The following is a 24,202-nucleotide window of genomic DNA, read 5'->3' as shown; positions in this document are numbered from 1 at the left end:
ATGCCGACACCCACACAGCACGCACAAGTCTTCCTGCCAACACCCTCAATTATTTCACTGCTATACTTTCTGACATGAGGGTTTCTAGACTGCAGTATCTCTGTCTCCTGTATTACTGTACTTCCATAACGCCGAGAGTTTCACTGGTGAATACCTTGTTTATTACTGTTATAACTAATATAAGTCAAAACTTTTGTTTTTAACATGAAAAGACGTCTGTCCCAGGAGTGAGTCTCTGCGGTAGGCCAGTGGGGTCCAAAGTTGTTTACTTTCCAAAGAACCGTATGAACCTTTGACCTCTGAGCAGACTTGCTGATGGGGTGCTGAAAGTAGCACTAAGGAGATCGTCTCATAATGCTAAACACATATTTCCTGCTGGTTGTGGTTCCCCTGAAAACATAAACCCCTTCAAAGTGAACTAACGTTCTCACTTTGTTTCTGAACAACAACCTTCCTCTCACTGCAGCAGAGGTTCTCACATATGTACCATTACTCATGGTTGTATTTCTGTTAAATACTAAGAATCTCTGACATGACAATCACCCATTGAGCATCATACGTCTTCATCTTCTGCTTTGTCAAGAGTGTTCAAAATAGCATGAGATCAAAGAGTTCTGGTGGAATTTTGTGAATGTGTGAGGGCAAAACACAGACCACAGAAGACCGCAAGGTTACGCATGTGGTCTGAAGGTTGATACGGATGAGATGGATTTAAGAAGAAAACAAGTGCTAAGCTACCTGTCTTTGAGTATGCTGTGCTGTCTAATGGTGCTTTTAAACAAATGTTTTTGTTTCTGTTTTACTCTGTGTGGCAGCATGGATTTCAAAATTCCAATGAACAGAATGCTGTTGCATCACCAAGGAACTGCTTAACTCCTTTTGGGGAGATTAGTGCTAGGATTGACATTATTGGCTGTCCATTTTATTGAAAAAGGAGTTATAACTTAGCATTGGGGTATGGTGGTCTTCATAATCTGTAAAGAAGAATGTTCTTTGTCAAAAAAGCTATTTCCCACGACTTCTGAACTGATTGAGTGATCAGTTCATTGACAGAAAAAAACAGTTGTCAACTGTTTAGTTAATAGATGAATTGTTTTTAATTGAGAAATGTCATTCTCCAAACATTTCAGCTCTGTTTGTTTCTGTAAAATGGAAGTCTTTGGGGTGATGGGCTAATGATCATTTCATATCTTCGACTTTTACATATTGTCTTTGCTTTCTTTCATTTTTCTTTAAGTAAAACATAACTATTTGAAAAGTGTTGGAGTTTACTTTAACTGGTGAAGACAGTCTTTCTGTCCACACCAACAACAGCTGCCCTGCTTCTCTCTTGGTCTCCCTCCCTCTATCCCTCTGTCTGTCTGTCTCTCTCGCTCTCTCGCTCTCTCTCTCTCTCTCTCTCTCTCTCTCTCATCGGGCTGTGAGTGACAGCACATGTGCTGGGGTACATGGGAGGACTGCTGCTGAAATTCTAACCCCTTACCCCACGACTGTGAGACATACCCTAGCTATGGACAGGGAGGAGCTGTGAGGGGAAAACGCTAGGAGAGGAAAGAGGGAGAAAGACCGAGAGACGGCAAGAGCAGGAGGTTAGAGAGAAGGAAAGAGAGGGGACTGTTTCAGGGTTGGAGAGTTTGGCCTTTCAACACAGTAGAGCCACTCAGGTCTTAGTGGAGGATCTGCAGATCTTTCAGTTATCAGGGGTCTGTTCACACTGAGTTTCTGAGTGCAGGTACTGAGGATGGCGGGAGGGATGTTGATGGTGTGTGTGCTGGGTGCTCTGCTTTGTCAGGTAAGAAAAAAACTTCTTAAAAAATGTTGATTTATGAAAGAATTTAAGTACTTTTGCTGTTGTTGAATAATATCATCTTTAGTTGGTGATTTTGTTTAACTTTTTGTAAAATAACTCAGAAAACAGGTGCACAAGTAATTGAGCATCTTGCTGTAGAAATGGCCATAATAACAAGTGTTTGAACCTGGTTCTTATAGACTGCAGTAAAGGTGCTCCTCTGTTATTTGAGCATTAAAACTGCCCCCTCTCATATCCATGCTCTATAGATCCACCTCAGATGTTAGCCCGAGACTTCCTGCACCTCAGTGTTATCTTGGTTAGAGAATAACCTTTAGCTGCCCTGCGCTTAGAAATACACAGTTTACGTTTTCACCTGAGTGATCTCTGCAACCAAACATAAACTGGTTTTCATCAATACAGCCACTAAACTGAGTTTGCAATCAGGGGCTGCAGTTGATCTAAACATTTCATCCTGGTTGGAACGAGGATGATGAAGTGTTTTGAGGAGGACAAGACTCCAGATGTGTACACGGGCTCAGGGCATCATTAGTAGCCCCTGTCAGCAGACGCCATTATGAGATCTAAATGGATGACAATGTAAACTGAAATATTACCAACAGCACTTCCAAGCACCATCAGTCTTTCTCTCTGTTTGGAGAAGTAATGGCGCCCATGTTGGGAGGGAGAGTGAGATGGCCTTCAGTGATTATTTAGAAAAGTCATGCTATAATTAGCGCTATAATTTATTCTGAATGGTACAGAAGCTATGAAGCAGTATCAGTTGATTACAACAACTTTCTCCAAAATTGTAGTGTCACTCACCTTCCGAAGTTACAGCCAATTTTCAGTTTCTCTGTGTTGAAAGTCTGCATTTATGTTGCTTTTGTGGTTCATATTCATATTCCATCGCCAATAATTGTGAAAACAATGGCTGAAACTATTTAGTGTTACTTTAAAACAAGTGGTAAACCAGTGTGTCTCAGAGGCCTCAGCTCCTAATGACATTACACAGAAGATATTTTGGTCAAATCCTGAGGTCTTGAGTGTTTGTTTTATTTATGAGCTTTCATATAAACAAAAATAGGTAACCCTTCACTGACATGAAAGACTTGTAAACCCTGAAGCATGACCTTTAGGGTGCATGATCCTTCAGGCTGGATGAAGACATTGGAGAGCTGCTAAAGCTCTGTGAGGTGAGGCACATTAGGGGTTAAATTGCACCTTCAAATGCCAGAGGCGTTTCATGATACCAAATAACAAAGTGGCTCGAACTGTTTGTTTATTGTGTTGTACTTTGAAAAATGAAAATAACCTTTTCCTCCAAAAATCTTTCTTTGGGGTGTGAAAAATAGTGCAAACTTAAAAGATGGTTCTGAAACATTTATAGCTAACGCCCTCACATGCAATAGCAGCGCTAATGGACGACAACTGCTGCCCAATGCCACTGCCGAAAATCAAGCTAAAAACATCTAAACGATTCCACTGATGCCTTTACCAAGATGTTACTTAGTAAATATACTTAGTCCACCGAAGCTGTTGAAATAGCAGGGAATACTTTACTAAGAAACCTCTCATAAACCACCCTACCAGAATGAAGTGGATAAAATCCTTATTTGTATTACTTCAATCATTAATAGTTTCCTTTAGACAGAATCTTGAGTCCCTATTTTCTCCTCTGTGTTGGAAAGGACACAGGGCTACATGCTCACAATTAGTTGCTAAAAACACAGGAGAAATACGCAAAATAAATTAGTTGTTGTCTTATTTCTGTAAACAAACCACACACCACACCATGCTCGAATGGTTTACTGGCTGGCATTTTGGACATGGCTTTTATTAAAACATGCTTCATAAGTTGAACATTATTTGTTATTTAGATAAATTCAACAGCTGTCAATTCAATTCCAAGGCTTTGATCAGTGTCACCTGATAGCTTCAGTTGCTCTCTTTTAATTACCAGTGAGCTGGTGTTTTGAACTGGCAGTGTCCGGGGCCTGCTGGTGTCGGTTTTTGTTGAGGAGTGAGCAGCAGCCACAGCTGTTCCCAGATGCGTACGTGATGCCATTTGTCCCGCTCTGTAATCCCCTAGCGGAATGAGGAGTGGGCCGTTTCTGAACCGTGAAATCGGGTACAAATCAAGGGTCTGTTGCAGCGTACAGCTGGCGCTGAGGTCTCACTCATCGGAAACAATCAGTCAGAGGATTTAGAGTCCGAATCACAGATCCTGCTGGGTGTGGATACCTGCAGGCTGTTACACTGACTCGGGTTTCAGGGGGGGCAAAGGGTAGAGACAACTTCCACATTGTTAAAACTGGTTGTCTGAACAGTGGAGACCTTTTTCCCTTTGTATTTGTTTATGGACTACTTAGTTTACTAAGAGATGGAAGAGCAGCTGGTAACAGTTGTGGTTTTTAGAGGTCACTTACCAGAATAAGCTGGCTGCAATGTTACGCTTGTGATTGTTGCTTGTGCCGTTTTCTCTCCCTGATTAAATAGTAAATGAACTCATGAGTCATTTGAAAGGGCAGAATTAACTTTTTCTTTCACGTTTATTTATTTATTAAGATTAAGTTATCCAACCCTCTAAACCGTTTACAATGTTTACTAGCAGCAATGGCTTTCCTTGTCAATCTGATTGTAATCTGATAGAAGATCAAGAGGATTTCCATGTTCTATCCAATATGAAAATAGATGTTCTTCTGTTAATTAGTTGTCAGATACTGTTTTTTTTTCTTTCAGTAACATCATGTTCTTAAATCCTATACTTTTAGCCTCAAATTAATATTTTAACCTTGCTCAGCATTCCTAAAACGTTGACATCTGCTCCAAAGGGGACTAACGCTTGTAGTGGCACCATAAATAGGCTATCCATGCCCATGCCAGGCAATCATGACTTAGCAAAGAGTCAGTGTGCGGGAACAGTGCTGTGGTGTCAGCCTGGATGAGTGACCAGTAACAGAAGCGACCAGGGGGTCACCTGTGCGACCTCTCGCCCTGTGGCCGAAGAGACTGTGAGGCATGCTGCAGGGATTGCTGCTCGGCTGGACAACCATTCTCGAGTTATTCAAATACCTGCCAACTCACACATACCTCACACTCAGAAACAATAATGTAGCACACAGACAAAAAAAGGCCTACTGCTGTACAAACAGCTATGGTGGACTCGTACTGAAGGTAGTTCAAATATAACAAGATGGTAGATAGCATTTTTGTAAAATGTATCACTGAAAATGCCAATGCAAGCGTGGAAAGCTGGCGCTATTTGTCACCTGTTACATTTCTCCACATTTAGGGTTGTTTAAACACCCTATAGTTAGGACTGTGATGAAAATGCATTTTGACAACATGGTATTTATTGCAAAAATAATTCACGTTAACATTTTTTTTGTTTCTTTTTTTCCTATGAAATATAATTTTTAAAATATATATTGCTATTCAGTGAGATGTTTCTTAAACTTTTTTAATGTAGCATTTTGTCTCTTTTCGATAAATAACAGTCTGGAGGTGGAGTGTTTGTAACCATAACTGGACAAAAGCATGATTAAAGAGGCTCTTGAATATTTACACAATACTATCATATGTGTTTTATTAACATGATATCTATATGTCATTAATTAAATATCACAATTTACGCTTATACCGGTATATCGCAACAACCCTTCCCCATACATTTACTTGAACATATAACAGAAACCAGAATATCAATTAATGTTTGCATCATGTGACAGGCATTTGCAATGTCCGTGCCAAAATGCACTAAAGCTTTGGCGGTTTGAAGGCATGCCAGGAAGGAAACTGTAATGGCTTGTGAATGCGTGTCCAAATGGTAATGCATTTGCAGCAGGGGCAACACTTGGAAAGCAATTTTTCAGTTTTCAACACATGGTGAATTATAAAGTGTGTTTACAATAGTGTAACACTTTATAAGTGACCCCTGAAATGACATTACTTTGAAGTGTTAAGTTTCCTATCATCTTATCTTCTTATAAGAGAAGCTATTGCTTTATGTTCTTTACTATTACCTAGGTTATGTCTTACATTTCCTTAATACAACTATTTATCCTTTACGGTTCATCTTTACCTATAACTAGTGTCACAACGTGAAAATACCCTTTTGTTCTCCAAAATGAGAGACTTTCTCGAGCTCCACAAGCACTCTAAAGTGCTTTATGGTTCTTCTGTGAGGGCATAGCATCCTCAAACAAGCTGTCCATACTTCTGTGAGGGCCTAAGGTGAAAGGCCAGGTTGTAAAAGCTTCTGGTAAAAAGCCTCTGAAACAGCTAATCTGTTTGTAGTGTCATTGCTCAGCAGAGTCAGGAAAGGCACTCATTGGTCTAATTGGTAACACGACACTTTATTGTTACCGCATCTTGGTCTGGTAAAAACATCAAAACTTTGGCAGACACTTAGTGGAGCCCCTATCCAAAACACAGAGGGACAGAACAAGAAACGTAAGTGAGTGATAAGGAAGTGCGCAAAATACAAAATGTTTGTTGCCTTTCTGACAACAAAAAAAAGAAGCAAAATCACTTTGTGACTGCAATTGTTAAGATAGATACGCCATTAAACCTAGGAACACGTAGCAAACCCTTTCTCCAGTACACTACACTGTATGTAGTTGAGAGTGAAATTTCCTGACTTAGTATTGGATAGATTATCATTACATTTGGTACACACCATTTCCTGATCCCTCAACCTCGAGTGCCATCGTAGGTTGAAGATTGTTGATTGGTTGTGCTATATGATCCTTAGCTGTAATTCATGTTTAGTTCTAATTAGACAATCTAACCATGCTAACACACGGACATAAACTGTATCAGGAGTAAGTCATGCCTAAAAGAGGATGACGGTTAGCTTTCGTTGAATACACAGCAGTACATTCTGAACTATTTTAACCTAATTTTGCCAAATTCATTTATACAGTATACTGAAGTCAATCTGCAGTTATCTTCCTACATTTCCAAATGGTAAACTTTTAACACTTGTAAAAAGGTTCACACTTGCCTGCATTTTAATAGCTAGAAAAATATGTTCACACTAGCCAAAGTGTCCACTGAAAGGGCAAATCTAGAAAGTGCTGCACTTGGAAAACCAACTGTTATGCAGCTGTTATTGAAGTTGAGGCTAAGTGACATCGCAGAACATGTGCAATGCCAGTTGAGAGCTCATATACACAAGTCTTAAGTATGGAAGTAGATAGCTATATGGATGAATTTGTGGGGATGACATGCAGTGCTGGAATGTGAGTGTAAACATCTCTGTGAGAGTGTAGATGACGATGGCTACAAAAAGCTAAATAGGTATGGTCGGGGATATAGAAAGGGCTAAGATTAGCCTGCCCTCTGACTTGGCCGACAGATGCCAGCAATGGCTGCCATTCCTCTCTGCACTGTCCACCAGCATGCCAAAGGATCAGTGAATCAGATCCCCCCGCCCCAGAAATGAGGCAGGGCCAGGCCATTCATAAAATATTCTAATATTTATCCACTATCTGCTTTATGTATTCATGGATCACTTGAAAATCTACTTAAAACACTTCTTTCCGTTAGTGATCAAGTGATATTTAGTTATATTTTAGTGATAAAACAAGTACTTCAGACAAAGCTCTCTGGCAAGTACATTCACATTTATTACTGATTCTACAGATCATGACTTTGAGCTGTAAAACACGTGGGAAATACTGTAATGCAGAATCCGGTGAATTCCCACAGAAAAGAAGGAAGCAACTTACGGAAATGTATATGCTTATGCGTGGGTGGGTGTTTTGTTGACGCACACACATATATATCAGCCTGTGTGTGTGTGTGTGTGTGTGTGTGTGTGTGTTGGGAAAGCGTGTGTATGAGTGTGTCTGTGGAATTCCTACAGCAGAGCAGATCCGTAAGGTGACCCCAAACTCCCAGTCAGGTGCAGAGCCGAGCATAAGGGGGAATTTGTGAGTGGGAGTGTGGGTGGGAAAGCACAGGATCTAAATCCATAGTCGACAGCTGTGTGTGTGTGTGTGTGTGTGTGTGTGTGTGTGTGTGTGTGTGTGTGTGTGTGTGTGTGTGTGTGTGTGTGTGTGTGTGTGTGTGTGTGTGTGTGTGTGTGTGTGTGTGTGTGTGTGTGTGTGACAATGTGGTCAAGGCAGCAATGTGGTGAACGAGGATGCGTGAAATGAACATGAGTGTTTGTGTTTCCTTATCCTGAGATAAATTCGCACACAGATCAAAGGAAGCTGACAAAGACGTGTATGAGTGAGTGAAACCTGAGGCTGTGGCCCTTTTGCCCCGAACAATCCTATGTACTCCACATTACAGACGGCCTCAGCGCTAAATCTCACATACAGCCATTCCACAGACCATTGGGAATGTTATAGCACAGAGGGAGACTCTTTACATGGTTTAAAACAGCTGCACATATCTAACATGACATAATTTGTCTTCCGTGAAGGAGAATTACTGGAATCAAAAAATATACTTGTGTTTTCTCACTTGCTGACATACATTTATATCCATGTCTGAATGTGAATTTGTCTTGTGAGTTTCATGCTGTTTTTGCTTCCTTCAGGTGTGGAGCTCTGCAGAAACTCTTCACAAAAGGGAAGAAACCCTTTACCCATGGAGAAATAAAGGCACAGGCATGTACAGGGTGAAGAGGGACTGGATCATCCCTCCAATCAGAGTGCTGGAGAATAGCAAGCAGGTTCCTGAAGACCTTGTCCAGGTACAAATTGTTGTTCTTCACACCAGAATATCATCACTGTATAACTGCTGAAGTATCAAAAAAGCTACGGCTGTAAACAAACCAAAGCTACACTACGGTCACATGACTTTACCACTACTAAAAGCAGACTTAAGTTTGGCCTGATGCGTGTAGTTGTCTCTATTAGTCACTTTATAGCTACTATCCTTTTAAGACACATAAAACCTTCAAAACTCTGAGGTTGGGGGTCATTACTGACATGATTTATGTTTATGTACATCAAAACATTAAAACATCTGTTCCTCACAGACCCTGTTTCAGGCATCCAAGCAAGTGTGTGTCCTCTGATGAAAAAATCCTCATCATGAAAATCATTGATGAGCTAATGACTGTGTATCTTAGTCTGTATTTCGAGTAATACTAGTGAATGCATTCAAACACAGCCCTGTTCTGTCACACACTGTGGATTGTAATTCTTCATCACAGATGATCCCATTCAGCACAGACCAAGTGTTTAACAGAAGTGAAATGTAAATGTTGTGTTTAGGCTGTCACAGAGAACCAGCAAGTGTATAAATCCTACCGTACAAGGAAGAATGTAGAGCCTCTAAATGGTGATAAAAATGCAGCAGACACCATTTGTATGTAGAAAAAAGAAAACAAAATGCATAAAATTTGGACTCCTTGCTGCTATTAGCTCCGATAAGCATTTCCTGCCAAAAGTCAGTAAGTTTAAAACTCTTGTCTCAAGGTCCCTAACCATCAACATGCTCACATCTGGTGTTACGACTTATGGTTTACACCACCCCCCCACGCCCCCCACACACACACACACACACACACACACACACACACACACACACACACACACACACACACACACACACACACACACACACACACACACACATACCACCACCACCCCTACCGCTTTCCTGTGAGGTTGTGATGATCACCAACTTCATCTCCTTTCTCTGTTTAGATCAAATCGGACAAAATCTTTACAGGGGAGGTGATTTACAAGCTAGAGGGAGCAGGAGTGGACCAGGAGCCCAAAAATCTGTTTGAAATTGATGATAAAACCGGAGTCATCAGGAGCAAGCGGCCGCTGGACCGAGAGACCTACAACAGCTTCACGGTGAGAGAGCATTTATTACTGGAACATTTTAAATCGCCCAGAAATATGTTTCCAAGCACTATCAAATATAAGTACTTAACACAAGCCACAGTGCCTTAAACAAGACCTTGGGCAATATGTTTTTGATGTTAGGTCCATGTTTTTGTCTTAAAGCATATATCAGTGTCTCAGACTCTAGTATAAACAGCCAGAGGTCCGTTTCCAAGGGCCTTTATGGGCATCTTGGGAGAGACTTCAGAGTGTTTCAGACCAGATGACTGTGATGTAACCTCTGATGTTGAACCAAACATCCTGCACATTTCTTTCTGCCATTTCCATCATATGCTGTGCACAGATACCACAAATACGCCTCAGTCACCATACTTTGTTTTTCTAACTGGAGTGCAGATTTTAAAAGTCAAAAACAACCAACTACAGATTTTTGAACTCTAACATGTGTCTGTTGTGTGTGTGTGTGTGTGTGTCTGTGCAGCTGAAAGCCTTTGCACTGTCTCCCAGTGGACAGAGACTAGAGAATCCGTCCACCATAGAGATAGTGGTGCTGGATCAGAACGACAACAGACCCGCCTTCACACAGAAACAATTCAGCGGCACTGTCCCTGAGTTCTCAGTCCCAGGTACGTCCGTGTATTACATACTCGGAATCACATACTGTATATAATATTTACATAAATACATCATTCCTACAAACTCATCTTTCCAGCTGATCAGAGCTTTTGATACATTTTGACAGGCACCTTGGTGATGTCAGTTTCCGCCACTGATGCTGATGACCCTATGACAGAAAACGCTTATCTGAGCTACTCTATCATTGGCCAGGAGAGCGTTCCTGCCAATGCTGTCGACAAGACAATGTTTGGTATCAACAACGAGACAGGAGCCATTTACACAAGAGACGTAGGCCTGGACCTAGAGGTAAAATGCAGATCAAGATGCACATTTTTTTGAAGATCAATTAAGCATGTTTGATTTCACTAACATGTGCCCTATCCTGTTTTAGGTGGTAAAAAGTTTCAGGTTGAAACTGCAGGTTGGTGATATGGGAGGCATGGGATTAACGAGTGAAAGTGAGGCGATCATTCATGTTTCTGATATCAACAACCATGCCCCACAGTTCAGCGCTGCCTTGGTGAGTCTCAGTCAACTCTACATGAGGGATACTTTCAATCACTAAAAACACTTCTGTCAAATTGTTAGATATGTAATCTTTTGGTCTGTGTTTTGTGTGTGGTCCATGCAGTACAGTATGCTAGCAGTGGAGAACAGGAATGACAATGAGATCGGCCGGGTGAATGTGACAGACAAGGATAATAGTGGAACAGCAAACTGGGAGGCCAAGTATTTTATTACCAACCACCCTGAAGGCAACTTTGCCATCACTACGGATCCTGCAACCAACGAAGGAGTTCTGACCGTGGTGAAGGTACAATGTGCTGATCTGCTGTTGACTGAAAGAGTGTGAGGGTTGCGGGGGCTTCGATGACTGTTAAGCACACATCACACATTATCCAAAGCAAGAAAAGTCCAATTGACAAATGTGTGTAGATAAACAAATGATTTCAACCAGGTTTGTTCCTCACCCATATGATTCCATATTTTACCCTGTGGAAAAATAATCATTATATGTAGTTGCAAGGCTTTCACAAAAACAACATCAATGAAGGAAACATTTAAAAAGTGTACTTTAAAACACATCATACCATCACAGTACATATTACAATACATTTGATTAACAACACTATACACAATAGACAGTTTAAAGGGCTCAGTAAAGAACCATGTATAATTGTGACACCTATCAAGTTGGGTGAATGTTTTCATGTGTTTGTAAGCAAACATATAATTGAACTATAGTTACTGTCAAAAGACATGGGTCTTGCTAGAAACGTTGCTATTGTATGAATTTATTAGGAAATTATTAGAAGTAGAGACTCATAATGTAACACTGTAAAAATGTGAAATTCTATTCAAACTACAAAGGAGAGCATGTGAACCTCAAGGTCAACAAGGTTTTTTAGGTGACTACAAGTTATTTCTGTGCTCCAGGAGTGTTAAGTTACTGACTGAACACCATTCACACAACATGCCTTTACATTCCAGCAACTATACTTTTTACCCAAACATTGTTCTATATTCTATCAAAAAAGAAAACAGGCTCTTTGGTACAGAAATAGTTCAGTGGCATTGCCCTTTAAAGTCAAAACCTGCATAAAGGCCCTCAGATACAACTCAACACCACTCTCTAGTGGCTTTAGTTTAAATTACAAGTACTTCCCTTTACTTATATTGACTAACATTTTTGCCATGGTGATCCATAAAGATTTGTCATTCATTCGTAATTATGCAACCACAAGGCAGTGCAAGTGTTCGTTCCAGTAACAGCCTCTCTGTGCTATTTTTGGTCCTGCAGCCTCTGGATTATGAAGCACAGCATGAGCACGTCTTGATGCTGATGGTGGAAAATGTCAATCCTCTGAGCAACAAGGCTCCCAGCGTCCCAGTGAGCAGCGCTACAGTGGTGGTGACGGTGGTGAACGAGAATGAGGCTCCACGTTTCAGGGAGGACCCCATACATCTTGTTGTCCCTGAGTCTGTGGTCCCTGGGACTTTACTGACAAGCCATATCGCCTCTGACCCTGATAATTCTGACCTGAGGTACGATGCAGCCATAGAGCAAAAGGAGCATTTGTTTGTTTTTAAGAATGTGAGATAACAGATTGGACAGATTGTGTTTCTGTAACTTTTGCTCTGCTCTCTGTTGCAGGTATGAGATTAGTCGAGATCCTGAGAAGTGGCTGGACATCGACAGAGATACAGGAGACATTTATGCCAAGAGAACGTTCAACATGCGATCCCCAAATGTTAAAAACAATATCTACAATGTTATTGTCAAGGTTACAGGTCAGTGCATCCACACAACAGGTATACAGGGTAAAATGTTGACTCAAAGATATCACCAGAGATCTTTTTTTTCAAATATTACGGTTTCTTTGAAATTGTATGTTATTGCAAATTAGGATAAGAACAAAGCCCTCAGTACAAACCTTCAGAATTTAGATGGGAACTAAGCTGGGAAGTCTTGTGTATGTAAGTGCTACTGAAGACATTCAATGCTGAGAGAATCTGGGAGAAAATGGCCTTTAAACATTCTGTATGTATTGTATTGGCACTACAGATGGGTCCCTGAAACGTTTCCAGTTCATCATTAGCATTAAGACAATATTTATTTATCAAACCTTTTTTTGAAATGTTTGTTTTCAAATCTGCAAACGATTCATTATGAGATATTGAAAGGGGAATTTGAAAGAGAGATATTTCCTAAGATGTTAACAGATATTTTCTTTCCACATAGAAGACGTGTTTTAGCAGCAAAATAATCTCTCAACAATGACCAATGCATGGAAAACCACATGCTTTAATCTTCCTAATAAAAAATAGACATGTTTTGTGAGAATTCTTTTTAAATAAGCTGTTGTAACTTTATGTGGCATCGCTGTGTATTTCTGCTCTCCTGTGTAGATGCTGGTGGTGTGTCGACCACTGCCACCGTGGCCATCACACTGAAGGAGACCAACGACTTCCCCCCTCAGCTCTTCCCTCTGAGCGGCTCTGTGTGCAAAGATACGGGTCGCGGTAGTTCTGGTCTGGTTGTGACGGCTGTGGATGAAGACTTTCCTCCGCACGCTGCACCCTTCATCTTTGAGATGCCTGACGATGAGCTGTCAATCAACTGGACTGTTGTTCAAGTCAACGGTAAGAAGAGAGCTTTAGAGGTGGGGATGACAGGTGTACCCATGAATCTTCTAACCTCACATCTTTCTCGTCCCCTCTGCAGATACTCATGCGGTGCTTCAGCCCCTCGTGGACCTGGAGGCTGGAGAGTACGTGGTCACAGTGTTTGTGTCGGACTCTGGCAGCCCGGTGCTGAGCGCTTATGCTCAGGTCAATGTCACCGTGTGTCGCTGTGACTCGTTTGGAGACTGTAAGTCGGAGGCGGGGGCTTTCCTTGGCTCCAGTGTGGGAATCAACTTCATCGCTCTGATCATCATCATGGCCAGTATTGCACTCCTCCTGTGTAAGTCTCATCATGAGTCTTCCAGTAGAAAGAATGTACTGAGTTCAGTATACAAATAATCACAAACATCTACCGCCATCTAGAGTTTGATAGAGCAGACACTGACTCAAGTCATTTACTTCAAGTCTAAACCAAGTCACACAGGATTTTTTTGTCATAGGCTATGTCAATTCAAGTTGAGTAAGTAAAATCACTCTGAAATGATCCAATGCTATTCTATTCAACAATAAAAGTTGAAGTCATTTATAAAACATAAATGACATACATTTAATGATCCCAAACCAGCCTAATGTGGACATGTTGGATATTGTATATTTTGCATTTTTGAGTTATTGTTTGGGTTACTATTGTTATTGTTTGTCAGGCAAATGATACACTTAAATATGTGACTTTAGACTATTAGAGACTACAATTTTCTGTGATTTTATTGACCAAAAAAACAAGTAGTTGAAGTCTTGATAAACCGTTATTAACCCTTCATTGTGTGCATGTGTCTGTTCATAGTGCTGCTGCTGCTGGCTGTGGCGGTGACCTCCTGTGGGAGACGTCACCATATCAAGAAAGGAACAGGTCTGCTTGTCGGGGAATCAGAAGACGACATCCGTGACAATGTCTTCAACTATGATGAGCAAGGAGGGGGAGAGGAGGACGAGGTAAAACTGCACAAGTCAAGAGAAGAAATCACAACGAGCTAGCGGTATACTTTATGCATGTTATCACTGTATTTATAAAGTACATGCGGTCAAGCTTCTTTTTTATCTTGCAGAATGCCTTTAACATCGACATGCTTTGGAATCCACTTGACACCCCTTCAACCCCAGGGTCCTACTACCCAGGGTCCTGTGTTCCTCGAGGCAAGCAGCCCCTCAGGAAGGACGCCCCGCATAACCTGCCCTCACCTATCTACCCACGGAGGCCGCCAGCAGACCCCACTGACATCGAGGACTACATCAATGATGTGAGAGGCTTCTACCGGGACCCTGTTTTACCTAAATGTCATATTAATAGAGAATTATGAAGACCCAGACCACAATCAGAAGTTAGATTTAAAGGGCATAGGCTTTGTAGTAACTTCTTAAATTCAACAATACAAAACTATTGACAGACCTCCTGACAGAATAACGAAAAACACAACAGACTGACCAACTAAATACAGGTTTAACATGGTTCTGAACTAATAATGTATAAAGCAAGAAAAAATATCTTTAACAATAAATGTAATTTTAAGAGAAGAGTACCACTCTGAAAAATGTGTGTATTTCTATTTGTGGGGTGAATATGTGGAATGTTTTGGATATAGGCTCAAATAGATTATCAATCATACAACAATTATATCAACTCAAGAAGTAACAAACAAGTGAAGGGATGAACACCAGGGCATAAGTTTGAATTTGATCTCATTTACCCTTTGTGGATATTTGGGTTGTACCATAGACTGTATAGCATTGAGCTAGTTGTTTGTGAGTTGTGTATGGAATTATAGAGGAGGGTCATATAAACTTATACTTCTAACAACTTATCATTTTTTTCTACCCTATTGACATGTTTTCCTCTCTCAGGGCCTGGAGGCTGCAGACAACGATCCGAACGTGCCTCCGTACGACACGGCCCTGATCTATGACTACGAGGGAGAGGGCTCCCTGGCAGGCAGCCTCAGCTCCATTGCTTCAGGCAGCTCTGACGGAGACCAGGACTACGACTACCTCAACGACTGGGGACCACGCTTTAAGAAACTGGCCAACATGTATGACCCACGTTAACGGCGACAGCCCCTCACAGAAAGACATGTGTGCTTCACCACCAGTTAGGGAACATGGCTCAGATTTTTTTTTCTGGGCACATTTGGAAAGATTTTAGTCCAGGACAAAATTTGATATGTGCCGGAGAAAAATAAGTGCTATGCAAAGAAGGGGTGTAACAGTTCACAAACATTTCGGTTCAGTACGTACCTCGGTTTTTAAGTCACGGTTCGGTACGTTTTCGGTACAGCAGAAAAAATGATCACAAAACATAAAATATTTTTTGGGGTTTTTAATTATTATTAAACGGTGAATATTCCCTCAAATAAATACAAAATATAATAAAGTAAACATTAAGTTGCAGCATTTCGACAATGAACTGTACTACTTGAGCTGTACTGTACTGTTCACATCAGCAGCTTGACATTAGGTCAGCTTGTTCATTCATTGTATTTTCATATTTTCTTTCAGAAAAATGAACTTGTCCACATTATTTGCAGAAAGGGCAGATCGGCTAGCACTTACAATGTCTCCTGATGTGGAGAACACCCTCTCGCTTGGGCAGTGGTTCTCAAACTTTTACAGTCAGGCCCCCCTTCGGTAATGGAAATATTTTCGAGCCCCCCCCGAACCCGGTTACGACCTAAATTGGTAGGATTAGTCATTTCATTATAATATCCAATGAAACGACTTGGTTGCTCTATGACGTTGAACCAAATGTGAGGAAATTACACTGAATGCAGCGAAAGAACGCAGCACCTGAGATTACTTCCAAAAAGTTTTTCACATGCTCAATTTTTTACGTTCAACGTTATATTCGTTCGGTACACACATGTACCGAACCAAAGGGCCCATACCGAATATTTTCGGTACAAATACGTATACCGTTACACCCCTAGTGCAAAGGCTTGGGACTTTAAAGAGGTTTATTTGGACACCGCTGTCAAAATACCTTGAGGAAAAGCTTTGTAGTTAGCTTGGGAGAAGTTAATGAGACATTGTGAGCTGATACGATCATCCAAGAGGAAAGGAGCTGTGCTGTGATAAAATGATTGTCCATGTCCGGTTTCATTCATCCTCACACTTGGATTTCTCGGTATTGATGCAACAAGCCTGAGAAAACAAATCTGTATGTATTTCTTTTTATATAAGTGATCATTTTATTTAAAAAAAAAGGTTTTGTTTCTTTTTGTTTAGTTTTTTTTATCACAAATCCTCCATTCCAGCTGTTAACCTTTTTGGAGAAAATCAATTTACTCAACCAAACAAACTGTACCACAATATATTACATAGTACTCAGAGAGTTCAGAGGTGAAGATTTTCAGAAGTGTTTTTTTTGTTGTTTTTTTTTACTGTATATGTTCATTGAATTTAGAGTTTCCAGATTAAATTTAAGTCTTTTATTAAGCGTGTGTATTGTTTCTCTTTGCTCATTATGAAAAAAGATCCATACAGATACATACACATTATATTCAGATACTTACCTTTTTCTCATTAATACATTATGTTGCAGCTTAATGCAAAGTATATGAACTCAAACATATACTCTGGCTTTTTAAGTTTTAGCAAATGTATTAAAAAGAAAATCTTAAAAGTCAAATTGACCTTATTGAGACTGTTTGCTATTCCACTTGACATTTAGCTCAGATGCCTCTTATTTCTCTTGATCATCTGAGATGTGTCCACACCTGACTCCAGTCCACCTGTGGTAGGCTTAATTGATTTTACATATTTAAAGAAAAACCAAGACAAGAGGTTGAAGGATGTTCTTTTGGAGTTCAGACAGCATTTTCTTGAGCAACTTGTTTTCCAAGTTGGCCTCCATAATTCTTAAAAGAAAAACTAATCCAGCTTCACTTCGCAACCCGGTGGTTCCTTTGGTTGATGATGTGAGAGATCAAGTCTTCCAAAAGGATTGCAACTCTTCACCATTGTGGGTTCCATGTCAGAGTGGCCAGATGGAGGCTTATCTTAAGTGGAAGCCTGCTCAGAGTTTTGCAGAAAAGTAGTTACAGGTCTCTCAGCCTCCGCCAAAGGCTCACCTTCCAACAGGAAATGGCCGTAAGAATACAGGCAAGACATCGAATGAGGGGCTTTAAGATAAAGGGGATTGATGGCTGTCCACCAGCGGTCCCCCTTCAACCCAGCAGCGGCTGAAAGGATCTGTGGAGAAGACTGACAGAAAATCCCAACATCGAGGTGTGTTGTTCCATCATCCCCAAGCAGACTCGAGGCGGTTATCACCGGCAGAGTGCTTCAAGTACATACTTAGGTTTACCATCCAATAATATACACACATTATTTACATAACTTTATTTTATATTAAGCAACGCCGTCCTTTTTGACTCAATACTCACTCGTATAAACCAAACCAATAGTAGAATTTCAATTATTAAAAAAAACCACTTCCTTCAACCTTTTTAATCCGTAAGTCTCATGGTGAGAGGACAGGTGTGTGATGTCACATCCGCCGCAAATTCAACACAGCACACAATTTAGCCTATGGTCAAAATGAAGTTTCCTCGCAACTCCGGCACAAAGGTTTACATTTCCACAGCAATCTATCAAACTTCTCTACTGCAGCTCACTTGAATACCAAATGGAACAATTCAGATAATTAAATAATGTAGATTCACCCGAATGTCATCTCTGACAAAGTAGAATAATCACACCTACGATCAACTCTCATTAGTATAGCAAGACGAGTTACAATGGCTAGCAGTTGCTTTGTCCTTTGCAGATTTGAAATAACAAATCCTCAAGTATAACTTAAATCAAACCTGTATATGCAACAGTATGAATGCATAAAAACATACTGCATTTGAAACACGATATATGCATGGAAACGTTGATGGTTTCATTTTCAGTCATATAAAGCTTCAAAGTAAGGAATCAATACCAGGTGTTCTACTATTCCCCTGGTGACCCCACAAAATGCAGCAGGTGAACAATTCTGAGACATTCACTTTGAGATCAGACCATCTGTGGATTCACGTCCTCATCTCTGTCTTACGGGGAGGTGGTGGAGGTTCGTCCTCTCCCGTGTCTTGTTTGTCCCTCTCGGCCTCCAACCAGTTCTGTGGGAGGATCAGCTTCTTGGGCCCATGGGGAGGTGGCCCCAGCAACACCTCAATGTCGTCGTAGTTCACCACCTCTCGCTCTAACAGAGCGTTGGCCAACTTGAAAGAGAAAAAACCCGAACAAGGTTAGAACTTAAAACCAACCCAAGTTAATACAGAAGAGACTCAGTGGTGGGGAAGAGCTACAATCAAAATAACATTTATGATCAAAGAAGGGAAAAACTGACCAGTGTCAGCTTGTCTCTGTTGTCCTGTAGGATCTTCTCGGTGTGCCTGTAAGCACGCGCTATCAACATCTTAGCCTCCTGTAATAAGAATTGGTGTTAAATGGATATATTAAATAATGGAATGAATCAACATTCAATGTGTCCTTGGTAAGATGAACAGGGAGATGAGAAGCAGTCCTATTTCAATACACGTGATGACATTATGGCTCCACTAAAATATCTGTAAAAACTAACTTAAACTCCCTGTGTGTGCTAATGTTGGCCAACGGAGAACTAATCCAATTTCATAACCCACATGATCCATCTGCTGCTGCAGGCCCTGGCTGAAGGGTCTGCGTCCGACTCCGCCTTGCTGCTCTGTTTCAGGGAATGAGACCTGGCCAACACTGTCACACATGCCGTACTGCTTCACCATAGAGTAGGCAACACGTGTCACCTTACGCAAGTCATCCTGAGCTCCTGGGGACACAGAACGGTAACAATTAAATCCCTGTTAGTGCACAGTACAAGATAGTTTGTTTTATCTGGATGTTTAGCAGTATAGTTTTAGATACTCGGAAACAACTTCTCATCAGAGTTGAGTGTTAATTGGAGTGGCAAGCTGTGAGCACAGTGGATACACAATAGAGGAAGAGTACCTGTTGTAACTTTGTTAAAGCTGATGGCCTCAGCAGCTCGTCCTCCCAGAGCCATGCACATCCGCTCAAACAGCTGCTCCTTTGTGAACAGGTACTGGTCACGAGGTAAGATCTGGGCAAATCCCAGGGCTGCATTAGTACGCGGAGCAATGGACACCTAAAAAACACACAACAAAATGAGTCATTTCATCAGAGAGTTGTTAAAAAATGGAATCAAACTGAATTAATGGTGAATCCTGCATTGCCCTAATCTACATTGTTAATTAGTGCTGAACGTTAAGTCCAATGCAGCAATTCCAAAACGAGGCCCAGAGTCAGCCTCTCAACCTTGAAATAATACACATCAATTTATTTCTCAGAGCAACTTGTGTTAATAAAACAGAGCAATGACTGAAAGCATTTTCCGACACACAGCTATGGTAGAAAATTGGTCCAGAGTGCTCCTCGTGAATTTACAATCTTTAATCTCCACCATTTATAACATACAGGCATCAATTAAGGTACATTTTGGAAAGGGACAAAAAATCTATACTAAATAAAAGGAGCAGACGTGCAAAAGTGCCTTACCTTCATGACTGCATCTGTGTGCTCAAGAAGCCATCCCACTAAGGCATGTCCAGACTCATGGAAGGCAACCACCCTCTGCTCTTCTTTAGACAGGATCTTATTCTTCTTTGCACTCCCTGAAAACACACAGAGCTGTGAGATTTAGCCAAAGTGGCAGGTAACATATTTATTTGAAAGTATTTCAAATTATTCAGTGTCTGCATCATTGTACCTGCTATTACTCTCTCCACTGCATACTCAAAGTTAAAGGTATCGATGGACTTGTGCCCTTCCCTGGCAGCATGCAGGGCGGCTTCGTTACAGATGTTAGCGATGTCTGCGCCTGCAGAGACAAAGTGAGTAGGAAAAACAATATGAGGAATGACAGTTCATGTTTGTTGATCCCAAGCTTTATTCGTAGAGGCCGGCCAATACTTTGTTAGGGTCACAGATGTTCACGATTTACACGAAGACAAAACAGTAAATATGTGTTCACCACTGAAGCCCGGGGTGAGCTCAGCTAGACGCAGAGAGTACACATCCGGGGGCTGGGTCAGCTTCAAGATCTTCAGATGTTGCTCAAAGATCTCTCTCCTCTCCTGAGAAATTAAAATTAAAATTAAACAAACTAGCTTTAAATGACAAATTCTTCCTACGCAATCATAGTTTAACAGTCCAAATGCTATGTTTGCTTGATTGAAAATGTATAATGAAAGAGCTAACAGGATACCAGGAAGCATCTCCAAAAGTTGTAATGCCTTACTATAAAATACTGACATCATGAAATGTGTTTATGTTATAACTGATATTAAGTTAAGATATTAATTCTTAAGACTACCTGCAGAGTGGGCAAATCGATGAAGATGTGCCTGTCCAGTCTGCCGGGTCTCATGAGAGCATTGTCCAAGACATCTGCTCTGTTGGTGGAAGCAAGGACAATGACGTGGTCTGTTGTTCCCATTCCTGCAAAATAGGAAGAAAGGTTTCATTGTTCTGTAAGAAATGTACATCTCGGTTGACAACAGACTTCTCTGATATCCCAGATTTTATACACACCATCCATCTCTACCAGCAACTGGTTGAGGGTCTGCTCCTCTTCAGTATTGGAGAAACCTGACATGTTGGTGGAGCGCTTCTTTCCCACAGCATCAATCTCATCGATGTAGACGATGCATGGCGCTCGACCTCGAGCCTCCTTGAACAGACTCCTAACCCTAGCAGCACCCAGGCCTACACACAGACATACAATAATTCAATCAAATCCGAGAAGCAGATAGCATCTATCTTTAAGCATTCACCTTGCACATACAAATACTGAGGAATGATCCAAATAATTGGATACAACTGTGATTTTGGAGAGGATAGTTAAACATACAACACATCATCAGTGATGCGATGGCAATCCGTTAACTCATCAAGAGAAGTGTCATTACAGAAGACTACCCCATTGTAACTCAGGAACAGACAATTAATCTATATCACAGTATTACCATAACTTACATTATCTACTGTTGTATTGAATGTCGGCATTATTTTCATGTATGTTTACCTGCTCCATGCCATAATGTTTGCTGTCTTTACATACCTCCAATGACTTCCACAAACTCGGAACCTGCCATAGCTAGAAAGGGCACCTGGGCCTCGGTGGCTACAGCCTTGGCCAGAAGGGTCTTTCCACAACCTGGGGGCCCAAGCAGCAAGGCACCCTTTGGAACCTTGGCTCCCAGTCCAAGGTATCGTTCTGGATTCTGACAAAAGAAAAATAATGTTTATTTTATAGTTAAATAGTAAAAATATAATGCAAAACCAACGTATATGACTGTGGGTCTCGTGTCTTACCTTGAGGTAGTCGACAAATTCCTTTACTTCCATCTTAGCCTCGTGCATGCCTGCCACATCTTTGAAGCTTACACCTTTACCCGACTTGCCGTCCACAATGGTGAACTTGGCCATCTTCAGTTGATTCTGTAAAGTCGGATGGGATATGCAATTAATACACTTCAGTTGAACTAATAAAAAACCTATAAAAAGGTCACTAACACTAATTTCACTCACAAAAGCACTGAAGCCGCCTTCTCTGCCCCCGATGCCTGCTAGTCGGAAGACATACCAGAGAATAGCCACGCCAATAGCAGCCATCCCCAGAGCATAGACTGCACTGTAAAGTAGACGGAGTAAAAAACAGAAGTTTATTGTTTTATATAAATGTAGGGGAATTATGTGAGATTCTCGCGAATTTGAGCACTTAACTGTCTAATTAGATATACCTTATGAAGACATAAAAGTATTTTGATTAAGACACATAATGTACAGACCTATTGGCTCTTTATAAAACTAGTTTTACTGTGTTGTAGACAGCATAAGATAGATGTAGATAGAATTGCTCATTTTTTAACATAAATACATTTGAGAAAGGTCATGTTCTTACTTCCGAAAGAATCCGGTGCGTTTGTAGGACACTTGTATCCTATCCTTAGCGTCAATATTCAGCTCTTCTTCAGCAGCTCTCAGCTTCTCCTCAAATTTGTCAATGTTGGCAACCTGCATTCTGTACATGAGTGCTAGCCTCTGCTTTCCGAAAATAACTGCTCCAGGATGAAGGTAGATTTCTACAATGTCACTCTCAGGAGAGACCTGCACACGGGACACCTCTCCTTTGGCCAACATCTCGTGGACAAAGTCGTTCCAAGAGATGTTACCACCGCTGGTGTTAATGGAGTTCAGCAGGCTCATGATGAGCGCAATAATGAAGAGGGTCCGCAGGCGATCCCTGTACATCTGACGATCTTGCTCTCGACGCTTCTTCTCTTCTGAAAGGTAATGCAGATGTGGAGAAAGAGAATACAAAAGTTTAGAGAAAGATGTAAAGATCACAGACAGATGATGTTCCATTATTAAAAAGCCATGTGTCAGTAATAGCCATTAACCACTTACCTTCATCTTCCTCTGGAGTCTTTCCCTTTGGTCCATTGCCTTTATTTTTCTCTTGCTTGGATTGAGATGTACTAAAGAAGTTTATAGACCCTGAAATCAAAATGTTTTCCATCATCATAGCTATAAGTAAAAGGGTTAAATAAAATGATATCATATGTTTAAGTAAGACAAAACTCATTGTTTACCTAATAGATTTACCAAACCAACAGGGTTCCTTAGCAGGTTGTTCCTGATTAACTCTTTGCTAAGTCCCACCATGCCAGGACCCAAGGGTCTGTGGAGGAGGTTCTGTAGTAAGAACAAGGACATGTCAAAAATAACGGGAAATTAAGGCCATAGAGAATGATTAAAAAGTGTAATTTGCACAAGCATTAAAACTAAAAGACGTCCATAGTAGAACAATTATATCACTCAGTTTATTAAAATAATTGTGGCTACAGACTGAGAAACATTCTTGACAGAACATACATTTCAGCATATAATCTCAATTAAAGCACAGAGGGACAGCAGCAATATTACTTATACAAATGTCTGACAATTTAGTTTTTCAAATTCTGCTAAAGAATGTGGAATCCAATTAATTTCTCTCCATAGTTAGCGTAATATTCAAGGTGAAGGTTGTCAATCAGGGAGCCTTGTTCCGATCAAATTAGTTGAGGGTCATTGGTCTGTCTCTCCACATTTTATGCACACCTTAAATCATCAACATGTTTCCAGTTAAACAATCGAAAATATCGGATTGCCCTCATCCAACTATTAAGAAGTATTTTTGACTTACCTGGATGAGTTTATGTGGTTCACTTGTAAGTGTCCGATCCGACTTTGAAAGAAATGCTTTTCTGACAATAGCAGATCGGAAGAGCACATTCTGAACACTATTGCTGGATGAAGGCTTGTGTGATAGTATGTGAGAGTTTCGCCTTGACAGTGTCCACAATAACCCTGTACTGTATTTTCTACAAACACCACTACGATGCTGCAACAGCAACGCCGACATACTGTCTTTTATCCCTGGAAGTTGTATATTAAGTGAACGATTGCAATGCCATTGCCTCCGGTTTTCTATGAAGCTCAATTTGTGAGTTAAAACGTTTGTTTACCCCCTGTTAAATCCGTTAAGTGCTAGCTTGCTATGTTATTCAACTGTGCAGCCGAGCAAAGATGTCAGCTCCAAATCAACCCTGCAACTATCCACTCCGGACTTCCTGTGCACGAAAAAGAAATAAATTAAAAACATGCATTTACTGAGTATGATATTATTCTACTGTACCTAAATAACATTTTTGTTATGATTGTGTTTAATATATGCTGAATATTTAATAACTATAGTCTTTCAAAACATTTTTGC

At 40.7% G+C, this 24,202-nt stretch overlaps 2 protein-coding genes across 2 annotated transcripts; one reads left to right on the top strand and one right to left on the bottom strand.

Annotated features, from left to right (window-relative positions):
* Nucleotides 1-1,520: 1,520 nt before the first annotated feature.
* On the top strand, nucleotides 1,521-16,836 carry cdh15 (cadherin 15, type 1, M-cadherin (myotubule)). Its single transcript, XM_063881275.1, has 14 exons — nucleotides 1,521-1,792; nucleotides 8,343-8,498; nucleotides 9,460-9,615; nucleotides 10,088-10,232; nucleotides 10,349-10,530; nucleotides 10,616-10,744; nucleotides 10,856-11,038; nucleotides 12,026-12,270; nucleotides 12,380-12,516; nucleotides 13,135-13,368; nucleotides 13,451-13,690; nucleotides 14,195-14,343; nucleotides 14,457-14,648; nucleotides 15,250-16,836. Exons 1-14 carry the CDS (start codon nucleotides 1,742-1,744, stop codon nucleotides 15,448-15,450), a joined length of 2,400 nt encoding a protein of 799 aa, XP_063737345.1. The 5' UTR covers nucleotides 1,521-1,741; the 3' UTR covers nucleotides 15,451-16,836.
* Nucleotides 16,837-17,725: 889 nt separating this feature from the next.
* On the bottom strand, nucleotides 17,726-24,202 carry spg7 (SPG7 matrix AAA peptidase subunit, paraplegin). Its single transcript, XM_063881274.1, has 16 exons — nucleotides 23,633-24,202; nucleotides 23,040-23,142; nucleotides 22,855-22,944; nucleotides 22,349-22,730; nucleotides 21,976-22,078; nucleotides 21,760-21,885; nucleotides 21,506-21,668; nucleotides 20,977-21,150; nucleotides 20,759-20,883; nucleotides 20,417-20,519; nucleotides 20,153-20,263; nucleotides 19,942-20,057; nucleotides 19,375-19,531; nucleotides 19,032-19,195; nucleotides 18,737-18,814; nucleotides 17,726-18,608 (listed from the first exon to the last, which is right to left on the bottom strand). The coding sequence occupies exons 1-16, from the start codon at nucleotides 23,849-23,851 to the stop codon at nucleotides 18,420-18,422; spliced, it is 2,403 nt and encodes an 800-aa protein (XP_063737344.1). The 5' UTR covers nucleotides 23,852-24,202; the 3' UTR covers nucleotides 17,726-18,419.

The sequence above is a fragment of the Eleginops maclovinus genome, chromosome 4 (genome assembly GCF_036324505.1).
Source record: "Eleginops maclovinus isolate JMC-PN-2008 ecotype Puerto Natales chromosome 4, JC_Emac_rtc_rv5, whole genome shotgun sequence".
Taxonomy (NCBI): Eukaryota; Metazoa; Chordata; class Actinopteri; order Perciformes; family Eleginopidae; genus Eleginops; species Eleginops maclovinus.
The sequence above is the reverse complement of the archived record's forward strand: the minus strand, read 5'-3'. Positions and strand labels throughout refer to the sequence as shown.